Here is a 13,479-nt window from a genome sequence, read left to right as displayed (position 1 = left end):
GCTACCTATCTGTATCTGCACAGTCTTAGAGGAAAGTATAAAATATCAATTGCACCACCAAAAATATTCATAAAGATGGCTTCCTTTGGCAGATTATGCATTTCAGTGACAGCATCAGCAACCTTGTTTGCATCTGTGAACATACCAGTTTCCTTGTTCCCATCTCTGAAACATCATTTGCTGTTTTGATCCAGCTGACAACATACTACCTGATTTTTTTAGATTTTCAGAGGCAACTAACTTTGAATATCGTGTGCTGCAGAAAACAGCAGCTTTACGAAACAAAGGTGGCAAATCATCATTTCAAGAAAGAGCTCAATGAGACTTTGGCATAGCTAAAGAATTCAAGATTGGGTTTTACAAGGGCAGTTAATAGCAGTTCTCTTCAGATCATCCAATGCTTGCTCTGGCTCCCATCTAAATCAATATTAAAATATGGGAGATCTGAAACCTCTGCATTCCCAAGAACAGAAGTCCTTCTTTTACTGTAGCCATCAAAAAAAAAGCTTTTTTATCTATATGATGCTAGGAATCCTTCCCCCCAGACAGTCCACCACCAAACCAGTCCCTGTGGACCTGTAGTAGTTCCCAGTTAGAAAAGTCTCCAGCACTTTTCATTACTGTATTAGCTATATTAGCTGATTAATCTGATGCTAAAAAATAGCCACAGCCTTTTCTATGCAGGATCCTTGCTGGTGCCAGCACACACGAAGAGTACCTTTCAGTAAAACTCCCAGCCATAGACAACGTGAAGAGTTGAACATCCAGCATAGCCTCCACCAAACAGCTGAAAACACAAGCTTCCGCTCCTGCGATGACCTCTCCACAGAGCAGCTTGACAACGTGAGCCCCACAGGCTTGTAAAAGTCCAAAGGATGGATCTTTGTGAGATTTGCCCCCTTTTCTACATTTCGGCAGTGGTCTTTTGGTCTTTCTGGAGTGGTCTTGAAGTACGTATAAACTATAAATTTACAGAGGGAAGCGTAGGATATTGCCAAATGTAATTAAAGTGGATTTAAAGTAAAAAACTTTACAGACTATCTTGATGCACTTATGAAAGCATTCTCCAGTACCAGAAAAGTAAAAATCCCTTTATTTCTGATACTTCATTATAAATACTAATTCACAACTCAAAGTGATAGCAAAGTGTGCATACTTCAGCACACTGTGTTACTGGTTCTTAAAACTACCCTACAGATAGAAGCGTAATCATGTTTCAGCATGTTTCTTATCAGAAAGGCCTGCTCCAGAACTCAGAAGTGTTCTACAAGCTTATATAGATCTTTTAAAAACACAGCTTCTTGACATACACAATCGCTTTGTTGCAAAAGCAGTTTTATTACAGTAGTCACTTCCATACTGAAAGTTTGCTGCGCAGATCCAATTCTGATTCACTTTAGTGTGCCAAGATCAAAGCTGAAATGATTGATCAAGAAAAACATGACTTTTCTGAAATCAATGGAAGATTTCTATGAAATGGAGAGAAGTACAATGAATGCCAATGGAGGACAAGTAACTTCTTTATAATTCACTTTTATATTTTGTGTCAAGATATGCTACATTTTCTGATTCAAATTGCAGGTCTGTTTATGCAAAGTGAATTTCTGCAGGTGCTTTTTACATGTTGAAATTAAAACTTCATACAGTGTGTCCATTATATGTACTATTTTCATTAGGACTTTTGGTTCAAAGAGCCTACTGTACAAAATTTTGTTTCTGGTCTTAATTACATGCTTAAGAGGTCTGTACATAGTACCTGCAAAACCACAGAGGTTTCACCGACCTATTTATGATGGTTGTTTTGCTTTTTTTTTTTTTTTGCCCAGTGACCGCAGGACCCAGAAGCAAGCTGCCCTGCAGGGGCAAACACTATGAGAATATGAACTGACGGCCCTGAAACAGGACAAAAGGGGGAGCATCACCTGGGAACAACCGTTACAAGTTGGCATGGTGGGATGTGCAAACATCAAAGCCATTCAACTTACCATAACCAACTAATTAGAAAGAGCTCAGGCGTGGACGAACACAGAAAAATATGGATATAGGCGAAGTGAGCAGATAGGCAAGGACAAAATTAAAAGTTATTAAATGTTAATGGAGTCTCTTTAAACTCCTGTACCTTTGGTCTAATTCCTACACCTTCAGATTTCCCCGATTCCCCCCTTAGTCACAGGCTTAAGCGGCTTTGTGAGTGACGCTCCCTACATCACAGCCCCTCCACAGCTTTCGTTACCTGTGCTGTTCTTGTATTTCGCTCTGGTCCGAGCATACAGTTCCTCCAGAGGCTGTGACGTGCACGGCAGTGCTTTGCGCTGCACGAAAACCTGGGCGGAAATGCAACGGCGACTTCCTTACCTAACTCCCCATTCCTCAGCCTGGAAGCATGCCTGGGCATACTTGACAGACATGCTCCTGGCCACATGAGCTTCTTCTAGATGTTTCTGTTACGCATACATTTTTCCTATTCACTACCTTTTGATGTCTACCTGTGTTCATCAAAGCGTATGCTGAAGCTGACACCAGCGTAACGGGTTTTGTGGAATCTCTAGCTTTTTGCATCAATTTGGCCTGGTACAGTCTCCACAAATGCCTTATCTGTCACAACTGGAGACCCTGCTTGCTCCAGAAGTACCTAATTCTCAGAGCAGAGACAGAACGAAACCCCTTTCTGATAGATGGTTCAAAGTACAGAGCAGCAAGCTCTCTTCTCCATTCTGTTTGGTCCTTTTCCTTTCCATCTACTGGAGGTCATTACGTGCCTTACGAGAACAGTTCATTTCTCCGTAGAGATGCACATTTCAAATGCAATTCCATGACAATCACGTTTTAGCTGCTAGTTCTCAACTGCTTGTCAACTGGTGCTCCTCTCCCTCTCTAGCCGTTCACATGCTGTTGTTATGCCCTGTCAAAAACATCATTTTGATGGTTATATAAAAATACTCAGACTTTCAATAAAGTCTAACACCCACGAAAAAGCAGCTCATCGAACATTTATTGCTGTCAAATCATAACAGAAACTGTCCTGTCTTCTTCTTTTTAAAGCAAAAGTCTTCAGCCTTTCCTGTTCAGTGCTGCAGTAAAGGACAGGACAAATATAGGATGATACTAAAGATGAAACACCACCACATACCCTTAGAGTAATTATAAATCCATTTTTACATAACTTGCTATAAAAATTAAATGAAACTATGTAAACTTTAAGTCTCTACTACTAAGAAAAAGTCAGAAATATTTTTAAATAGCATCTACATTTTTAAAAAAATTGCTTTCTGTCAGCTAGATATGTGGCAGATGTGCAACAAAAGTTTCATATGTTGAATGTAACAATGGAAGTTATCATTTGTGGCCTTTTATTGTTAAGAAAACAACTTTATTTTGAAGAATTTACTGTATTTTTGAACAATTGATCTTTGAAAACTAAGAGGTAGCAACACAAAAGTTCTCTTCAGCAACATACTGCAAAATAAGTTTTACTTATTCACTTTAGTATTCTTTGACGTACAGACTTTCAAGGTATCTGCTTTCTTAAATGTGTTCACAGTACATCTATAATTGTATAAATGGGTCAGCACACAAGTGTCTTCTGTCCAAATGACTTCCCAAACTTGATAGTGTACACTTGTATGAAATAAATTGCTAGCTGTTCATTATTTCTGCTACTGTAAATATAATGAATAGTTTTCAGTCCTTTTGTCCTAATCATAAAAAAGTGTGCCAACAATAAAAATCAGTTAAAAAATCAGTTACCAAAAGTTAAGCCTCTTTTCTCTACAAAAGCCTTGTAGCAACATATGCTATCTGAGCATAATGAAAGCTAAAGCAGAGTTACACCTTCAGTATGCATTATACAATCCATGAAGCATTTAAATGCATAAGGCCATATCAAAGCAGTATATTCATCCTTCTATAAAGCAACTAGATCTAGAGGAAAGGAAAAAGTGGAGTCAAGACAAATATACCTATGAATAAAATAAATAGACCTGACCAATTTATTCATTAAACTCACAATTAAAAAATAGCATGCTCCTGAAAAGACTACTGGACAACCTGCAGTAACTCTTTCCAGATTTTATATAAAGCTAAACAAATACCAATTCCAACCTGAACTTTTTAGCTTGAATTGGGTCTCACTTATGTAAGGTCTTTATCTGTTATCTGATCCATTATCAAATTTCTGTTGCTTATGTACATTCAAGACTATGATCAAGCCATATCTGTTAAAGAGATTGCAGTCCTTTCACCTTAGTAAGATGTATTTTCCAGTCTTTAATTCTTAGGACTCTTTACCCCCTTCTCCACTTTTTCTGATCTTTCTTGAATTGCTGACACTGAACTACATGCACATCTAAATGTACCAGTACCAAATAGAAGGGAAGCAGGCTACGTTTTATACACACACTTTTTTTTTTTAAATATTCTCTGACCCACAAAACTTCTGTGATAGTTTTAATATTAGAAACATATATGTAGGCTTCCTATCCATGAAGCCTATTCAAATCCTTTTCATAGAGGCCTTTCCACAAGAGAGCTTCTTGCCCTCCTCGTCTCCGACCAGTCCTCTGAAGTCCAATTTTTTGTATGGATTTATTATTTTACACTTTGCTTATATGAAAAACTATGGCACAACAAACTATAGTGGAAGAAACTCAAGACCCTGCTTTTGAAACTATGAAGAAAGTAAGCCATCGATACTTTGCCTTTTTATACATACAAAATGTGTATATACACACACATGCATGTTAAGTACACATTAGTATATATGTAAACATTACAGACAATTTGCTTTTTACATAATGGAAGAATGCTTTAACAAATAGTAGAAACCGTAAGATTCCTGGTGTACTCTTCTCTAGTGTTACGGCTTCTAACTTTTATTATGTACTACAATCAAAACCCAATTTGGTTTCAGAAAGGTTTAGACTAGGATTTACCAGTTACCTGCTGTATTAAGTGGGCTGGGAATATCCTTTTCACAGTCCATGTAGATCAGCTCCTCTCCAGCACTGCACTCCCTTTTGAAAACATTAATATATTAACTGAAAAGCCATCAACCAAGATACAAAACCAAAGCTAAAAACCCAAACTTTACTCTGAGTAAAGCCCCCGTGCTTCTTCCTCAACTTCTGAGCAGTGAACAGGTGGCCTAGGGAGGTTGTGGTGTCTCCGTCCTTGGGAGATATTCAAAAGCCACAAGCCATCGGGACGTGGTCCTGTGCAGCCTGCTCTAGGTGGCCCTCCCTGAGCAGGAGGGTTAGACCAGATGACCTCCAGAGGTCCCTTCCAACCTCAACTATTCTGTGATTCTACCACTGCTTTTGTTTGTATAGCTGATTTTTCCCAGCATCTAAAAAAAAAAAAATTGAGTTTAGCGATTAATAAATCAAGAATCAATTTACTGCAATTATTCACACACAAAATCAAGTGTTTATTTCCTATTTACAAGTATAAATACACAAATGCTACAAAGACTCTGTCATGTTCTTCATTATCACGGCACCTTAGATAACAATAACGTATTATGCAAATAAGACGCCTTAGTTTCACTAGGCACCTGTGCAGTCACTGCCAAAGTTTAAGCAAAACAAATATGGCACATGTCGTTAGTGATACTTTTCCATAGTTCTACAAAGCTTTAGTACTAAAAGCAACTGTACATTGGATTTTTATATTTTTGGTCAAACAGATACAAGGTTTTATTATCTTTATCAAAGGATTAGTAGTTTATTTGGTCACAAGTCATAAGGCCTTCTCAGTTCAGTATATTATAGCATCAACAACTTTCGGCTTTGCAGACAACTCCCCCCCCCCGCCCCCAGTCAACTGGGGAGCCATTGCCAGCACATACTGTCGATGATCTGAATTCCATCATTTCAGTTGCAAGACAACCTTCAAAAAGGAGAAAAGGAATGAGATTAAAGTTGGATGAGACCAAAACTTAAGCAGTCTAGGAAATACAGCTTTTTGCTTTCTATTACAGTATAATATGCAAATGCATAAACATGTCTTTCCTCTGGAAAATACACCATCCCTCTCTCCACTGTCGTTTACAACCTCACAGAACTACCGCTTCCGATAACCTTCTTTAGCATTTACTGCACACAAACCATTCCTCAGCTCCCTGCAATCGAAAAGTAGAACGGTAACTTCCAGGTCCAGTCAGATTCCTTCCACACAAAGCAGAACCAAGGGACTCTATGAGCTATAAAACTATTATTGTCACTTGTCATATACTGACAAAGATTTTTTTCTAAATGCTAGTGTTCAGATTCCAGCTATAGCATCATAACATTATATAAAACATCTAAAGAAACCCCTTACTTGCTAAATGTTATGAAGCAACTAGGAACTGCTAACTTCTAAAACATGTTGATACACCACTTTCACATCCATCCTGCAAGATGTCAGAGAATTCAATCTCTCAGATAACAGACTTAATAAATATTATCCAGTCAGGCACTGGAACAGGCTGCCCAGGGAAGTGGTTGAGTCTCCATCCCTGGAGGCATTAAAAGGCGGCTAGATGTGGTGCTTAGGGACACGGCTTAGTGGTGGACTCAGCAGCACTAGGTTAACGGTTGGACTTGATGATCTTAAAAGGTCTTGTCCAACCTAAACGATTCTGTGATTCTTCCCCTAACAATTTTTCTTCAAATCCTCACTTCCCTTAGTCTTTTCTATTAAGAAATCTGAGACACTCCAAACAAAGTTTCGCTTAAAATTTTCTTCTTGGGTTACTGTATTGGAACGTTTGTAACTTTCTTCCTGATTGTTTGTAACTTTCTTCCTGATTTACTATGCCATGGAAATTAAAGCACTCCATTTGAACCAAGCAACTCTCCCATGTGCATTCCCAGCCACTGATATTTTGTGAAGCTGGGAGAACACTGGAGTTCTTTCCAATCTTTCAAAATCAACTCTCATCTGACACTTTGTCATTTCATTTGCTTCTCCTCCTATTCTCACAAGACTTTTTAATGGTGCTCTGAACAGACTATGACACTTATCAGGATTCTAATTACATTTTAAAAAAATTCTAGACTAAACTGTGGTAAAAAACCTCTGAAGTATATCCACGATAGTCTGCCTTATGTAAGGCTTTCTGTAACTCTATAGTCATTTTGCCAATGAATTATTTACTTTGGGTTTTCAGCAAGATACCCAGAACAAAAAATTTCAGTCAAAATAAACTCAGTACATGAGAAGTCAGAAACAAAGGATGATATCCATAAAAGCTACCTTATTAGCGGCTTCCAGTGCATTTATTAGGTTCTGCAACTCTTCCTTATTCATCTCTATAGAAATTGGTTTAATTTCACCATTTTCTCTCACATCCAAATCAAGATTGAGAAGCGGCATTTGCAGCATGGAGATCTTATCACTGGAGAGAGCAAGCTATGCAGATTGATGAAACAACAACAACAAAGTGTAAGGTGGAGCCAGTTTTTAGTGTTTCATAGCATCACATCTGCACTTTATATTGAACGTGTACTACCAGAACAAACATCAACATGACAAAACTATACTCTCACAAGTCATCTCTGCAGTCTTTGGTTTTGTTTTTTATGCTCCCCGCCCCCACCCCCCACCCCGTTGTTGGGATTTTTGCTTGTTTGTTAATACCAACAATACACTGAAATACTAAAACGCCTCTTCATAGCAATATATTTGTCAAAACAATTTGTTAAAATTACTGGGCTGCCACATTTTTGTATTCTAGGTGAAAAGAAAGGATACATTTGATCATGACTCTTTAAAAGTGAAGTATATGAATTATGAAGTCACTGTATTCAAACAGTTCTGGTACTCAACACATAAAAAGGGTCTTATAGAAGCGGGCAGTTGGGAGAAAGAGAACAGCTCTGTGCATTTTGCAACTCTCTCTACAGCTGATCAAACACTGTTTGTCAGATATCCTATTTGACAATCGCTGATGAAGAGGATTACATACCAATTGTGCTTTCTTTTTTGTTTACCATTATACTCACTCTAGTATAAATAAGGTTTTTAAAATATATTAAAATCAAAGATCAGTTGATAATACTGTAGGTCAGTACTGTACACACCTATCTTGTTTATTTAGAGAGCAGAATGTGGTACAGCAGAGGAGAGACAATGTCCTTGGTAGGACTCAACTATGGTAACCAAAAAAAAAAAAAAAAAAATCACAACTAGCTCAAGGGAAAAAAAAAACCTGGTTTAAAGTAAAATGAATACAATAGTACAAAGAAACTAAAAAAATCCTCCAGAAGAAAAAGTTAAAACAAACCACAAGCAAAAAACAAGAGTTCACGTAAGTCTAGTTTATATTTTTGTCAGCAAAGGCAGTTAGCAAGAGTCCAAGCCCTAGTAATAGTTCCTCTGAAGCACATTATTTGCCATATTTGCTTGTGCAAAATCTTGTCTATTGTGGGCACTGCTCTTTGATTTCCAAAGCTGTTTGCTGCACAAATTATTTAACACTTGTTGAGATGGAAAACTATTTAACAGCTCCACAAATCTGTTTAACAGCTCCCATGGACTAACTAAACAACATTATTACTTATACTGTTTATAAGTGTTTGTTAGAGCTTAATTTAAAGCAGCTGTCTTCGTAACCCCAAAGCACCATCCAGCTTTAGGAAACACAGTTATCATTGGCTTATTATCAAAACAAGTCTAAAGATAAATGATTTCAAACTAATTATTAAATAAGTGTTTATTGCAGGAATCTAAGAATTTGAAAAAGGGAAACACATCCTGAATCAGTGTACTACTCTTAAACTTAAGCAAATATTTCTTCTTCCTTTGATTAAAAATACAGTCTATTCAAGCCTCAAAATCATAACAGCATATGAAACTTTCAGGTGTTCCTGAATAACACTCAATTTCCTTCTAGGAAAGAGATAGGTATTGCAGCTTTTGGGGGGGGGGGGGGGGGGAAGGGGGGCGCAGAGAATAGTTTTCCTTTTACAGTTTATACAAATTTCTGGCAAGTCTTTGACGTGTTATCATGAATGTGCTTTCCTGATACCTGTAAGAATTGAACCATGCTCCAGAATGAGCAGGCCGAAGGGGACTATATCAATAGTCACTTCTGTGTCCTGGAACGCTTCTTTCAAACAACATTATGGCAACACTCTCACCTTTAACTGCCAGTCAAAATCCTGCAGCTGGGCAGAAGAGATTGCATTCACGTTTTCCACTAGTGCATTCCTGATTTCTTCCTTTCTGCCTTTTAGACATTTTGTGATTGCTTCTTGATAGTTTGAATTTAACTCATTTATCTGCTGAGCAGCCTATAAAAATAAAAATAAAAATCGTGAGTGGTTAAAGTATGAACCACAGAAATAACATGTACCACCTATAATAGCTGTGCTCTGTAGATATGCAAGCTTCTATCCAGATAGCTGTTATACTAGACTCCATAGTTTCATCTTTCTTATACTGCCCTCAGTGGCTGCTCTCTATGTGTGATAGCTAGTCAGTATTTACCACAGCAACATTAAAAAAAAAAAAAATTTCTTGTAATTTCAATTGAAAGAGACCAGACAACGGAGGCTTTATTGGCCTTCTCAGATGCCACCCTGAAATCAAAACAAAAATCACATACACAAACAACACAGGTTTAGCTCTGAAAGTTTCTGAACATCAGAGTAGAGACAAAACACATTAGCTTAACTGAAACAGACATACTGATGTTCAGACTTTCCTATGCCTACACAAGGATCTTTCATTGATCTAGCTACTAGCAGGTAGTCAAAATACAAGCAATGGGCAAAAAGTGAGAATTAAGATTTCTGATAATGGAACAAGCTTTTGCAAAGTTTATACACATTGGAATGCCCTGAATTATAGTCCCTGTCCCACATCGTCCTCCATTCAGTCTTGGGGTTTTTTTTGGCTTTATATACAGTTAATATTTTAACACACTTCAATACAGTAGTAATGAGCAAAGAAAGCCAAACAAGTGTGTGAATTGCTTTTATTGCTAATAAACAGTAATGACAGGTTAAGTATTTTAAGGAAAACAGATTTAATTTGGTGGTACTTAAGATACCAATTTAAGTGACTCAAACAGTACTTTAACAAGTATTATGCAGTTCTATTGAAAAAAAAAAAAAAATCAGTGTCCAATTCCACTTTTTCTTTTAAAAGTCTTCACAGTGTATGTCTAAATGCTGCTAGCCTTCTACCTATTTAGGCTTAGTCTGCTACTATTCAAATGCTACACTATAAAAATACTTGAGTACTAAATAAACTACAAGACCACTCACTCCAGTATGACCTCTAAAAGTCAAGCCCAATCAGTGATGAGCCCTTACCTCTTCATCAGATATGTTTTTGCCAACTGCAGTTTTGAAATACATCGTTGTTTCTTCTAAAACCTCCATCCACTCTGACAAGCTCCAAATACTGCCATAATCCTGGTATCGAGGATATGCACGGCCACATATGCCATCAACTATTTTATGAAGGAACTGAGACAATGTGATACATAACTTAAGAACATGATTCTATCACAGTTAACCTACGCCAGATACGAGACCGATCAGGCAATTCAGTTATCACCCCTCCCTTCACTGGGTACTGTCTCAGTACTCTATCCGAGTGCAGCCCATGCACCATTCTAAAAAGTCAGGAAGAGGTAGCCTCTGAATAGGAACTGTCCTCCCCTCTCCCCCAAAGTCAATTCAAAAGGTTCGGCCACAGAAATCGCAATGTAATTCAGATTCACCTTCGACTTATATTTGGACTTAATAGTTTTGTGCACGACTATAGCGTATGGCTGAGCAGCAGAGCTGCCACACCAAAGGGCACCCCAGTCACCTCTGCACTGCAACAGTCAGGATGCAAAGCACAACTCAAAGGGCTGATCTCCGAGCCTGTGGATCTCTCTAGTCTCCCAAACCACTGTCCCCTAGCACTGAGGCTCTTCTGTATGCCTGGCTTCCCGGCCTGCTGTAGTCATTTTTTTTGAGCACCGTAGCGAGGCAAACCCAGCCAGTCCACTGTTTCACCGACTGGAAATCGACGGCGCCTCCCGGGAGCAGCCGCCAGGGACGCAGGCCGCCCCCTCAGCACCGGCTTACGGCGCCGAGCCCCCGGAGAGCGGAAGACCCGCGCTGGGAAGGGCTCAAGGACGCTTCCCACATTCTAAGAGCAAAGCGAGCGCAGAACACCCGCCGGGCGCACCCCCAGCGTATTCTGAGCTGGCACTTCAGGTTTCGCTTTGGAGAGGCCCAGAGAGGCCGGTGAGGGAGGGCAGCGCGGCCCACAGCCCCGAGAGGCCGGTGAGGGGAGCAGCACCGCCCTGCAGCCCGGGGGGCCGGCGGACGACGGGCTCGGCCTCCCTCACCGGTGCCGGAGAGCGGCACCTCGGCCCCTCCCGCGGCGAACACCGCCCCCCCCAGCCCCGAGGGGCGTTACCGGACGCCGCCCGGCCGGGACCGGGGGGCACCCGCCTGCTCCCAACGCGTCCCCACCCCCGGTTCGCTTCACGGCGGCAGCGGCCCGGAGGCCCGCTCCTCACAGGCGCCGCCGCCCTCCCGGGGCGCGGGGAGCCCACCTCGAGGGCCCGTCCCGGCGGGAGCTTCTCCAGCAGCCGCAGCATTTCCCGGCCCTTCCCGCCCCTCCGCCGAGCACGTGAGCGCCCCGGCGGCCCGCGAGCACGCGCTTCTCCCTCCCCTCCGGCGGCGAAGCGCATGCGCAAGGGCAAAGACCCGCCCTCTCCCGCCTTAGATCGCGGGTTCGAGTCCCGGCCCCGGCGCCGTGGGGCTTGCCCAGCGGGTTTGGAGGGCAAACCTTCAGTCAGACGGCGAATGACGTTGAATCCCCCCAAAATTTTACGAGCTTTTATCCAGCATTCTTCTGGAGAAACTGGCTGCTCACGGCTTGCATAAGTGCACTTGCCACTGGGTAAAAAACTGGCTGGATGGCCGAGCCCAGGGAGCGGTGGTGAATGGAGTCAAATCCAGTTGGCGGCCGGTCACGAGTGGTGTTCCCCAGGGCTCAGTGTTGGGGCCGGTCCTGTTCAATATCTTTATCGATGATCTGGATGAGGGGATTGTGTGCACCGTCAGTAAGTTTGCAGATGACACCAAGTTGGGTGGGAGTGTCGATCTACTGGAGGGCAGGAAGGCCCTGCAGAGGGACCTGGACAGGCTGGATCGATGGGCCGGGGCCAACTGCATGAGATTCAACAAGGCTCAGAGCTGAGTCCTGCACTTGGGTCACAGCAACCCCAGGCAACGCTACAGGCTGGGGGAGGAGTGGCTGGAGAGCTGCCTGGTAGAAAAGGACCTGGGGGTGTTGGTTGACAGCCGCCTGAACATGAGCCAGCAGTGTGCTCAGGTGGCCAAGAAGGCCAATGGCATCCTGGCTTCTATCAGGAATAGTGTGGCCAGCAGGACCAGGGAGGTGACAGTGCCCCTGTACTCGGCACTGGTGAGGCCGCCCCTCGAGTACTGGGTTCAGTTTTGGGCCCCTCACTGCAAGAAGGACATCGAGGTGCTGGAGCGTGTCCAGAGGAGGGCAACGAAGCTGGTGAAGGGTCTGGAGCACAAGTCTTATGAGGAGCGGCTGAGGGAGCTGGGGTTGTTTAGTCTGGAGAAGAGGAGGCTGAGGGGAGACCTTATGGCTCTCCACAACTACCTGAAAGGAGGTTGTAGCGAGATGGGGGTCGGTCTCTTCTCCCTAGTAACAAGCAATAGAACGAGAGGAAACGGCCTCAAGCTGCGCCAGGGGAGGTTTAGGTTGGATATTAGGAAAAACTTCTTCACTGAAAGGGTAGTCAGGCACTGGAACAGGCTGCCCAGGGAAGTGGTACAATCACAGTCCCTGGAAGTATTCAAAAAACGTGTGGATGTGGTGCTTAGGGACATGGTTTAGAGGTGGACCAGGCAGTTAGGTTAACAGGTTGGACTCGATGATCTCAGAGGTCCTTTCCAACCTAAACAATTCTATGGTTCTATGATTCTATATGCAATAACACTTCAGCTATTTTTACATTCTGCCTGTTTTGCAGCTTTGCTTTTGCACTCTTAACAGGCTAACCTTTCAACTGATGGCAGGGAAGGAAGCTCAAGGCTTACAACAAGCGCCACATCTCTGATATTAAATGAAATTGAGGAAGTTAGGAGAAGCACTAACTACAGAAGTCTATGCTGCTGGTACAGTGTTTACCATGAAAACTCATTTATTGTTTTTGCTTTGCCAAAGTGGGAGTTCAGTGCTAACCAGACCGTGGAGGAGGTTTACGGAACAGGTTTTAGCATTAGCAATGACCTTTCCATTCCATAAGTTGATTTGAATGTGAGCGTGAAGAAGCAAAAATGCCCTGACCATTTGTACGAGAAAACCAGTACGAATTCAAGTCCCAGCAAGACACAAAACTGCACACAAACTGAGATATCTGTAGGCAGACCTTATTTCACTGAAATCACTAGGCTAATTCACAGGCAAACCATTATGCGTATGTAAGTATAACACTGGGCCATAAGA

At 41.8% G+C, this 13,479-nt stretch overlaps 1 protein-coding gene across 3 annotated transcripts; it reads right to left on the bottom strand.

Annotated features, from left to right (window-relative positions):
• Positions 1–2,550: 2,550 nt before the first annotated feature.
• COMMD8 (COMM domain containing 8) lies at positions 2,551–11,618 on the bottom strand. 3 transcript variants are annotated; one of them, XR_014228686.1, is made up of 6 exons: positions 11,546–11,618; positions 10,302–10,457; positions 9,123–9,275; positions 7,237–7,392; positions 4,939–5,344; positions 2,551–2,902 (listed from the first exon to the last, which is right to left on the bottom strand). XR_014228686.1 is itself a non-coding variant. In XM_082316578.1 (6 exons), the coding sequence occupies exons 1-5, from the start codon at positions 11,588–11,590 to the stop codon at positions 5,866–5,868; spliced, it is 531 nt and encodes a 176-aa protein (XP_082172704.1). In that variant the 5' UTR covers positions 11,591–11,618; the 3' UTR covers positions 5,261–5,344; positions 5,846–5,865. The 3 variants fall into 3 exon arrangements, 2 of the variants coding, with proteins under 2 accessions (XP_082172703.1, XP_082172704.1); XM_082316578.1 differs by lacking the exon at positions 2,551–2,902 and adding an exon at positions 5,846–5,886 and having other exon boundaries at positions 5,261–5,344; XM_082316577.1 differs by lacking the exon at positions 2,551–2,902 and having other exon boundaries at positions 3,581–5,344.
• Positions 11,619–13,479: the final 1,861 nt, after the last annotated feature.

Source organism: Platalea leucorodia, assembly GCF_965183815.1.
Source record: "Platalea leucorodia genome assembly, chromosome: 6".
NCBI lineage: Eukaryota > Metazoa > Chordata > Aves > Pelecaniformes > Threskiornithidae > Platalea > Platalea leucorodia.
Note: the sequence above shows the minus strand (reverse complement) of the source record. Positions and strands in the feature narration are given on the sequence as shown.

Excerpts from the sequence above, each read along its gene's own strand:
- COMMD8 (XM_082316577.1), bottom strand. The coding sequence starts at position 11,590 with ATGCTGCGGCTGCTGGAGAAGCTCCCGCCGGGACGGGCCCTCGAG. Across the intron at positions 10,458-11,545 it reads CGCCGGGACGGGCCCTCGAG|TTCCTTCATAAAATAGTTGA; the intron begins GTGGGCTCCCCG and ends ACATTGTCTCAG. Across the intron at positions 5,345-7,236 it reads CACTGGAAGCCGCTAATAAG|ATGCTGGGAAAAATCAGCTA; the intron begins GTAGCTTTTATG and ends TTTTTTTTTTAG.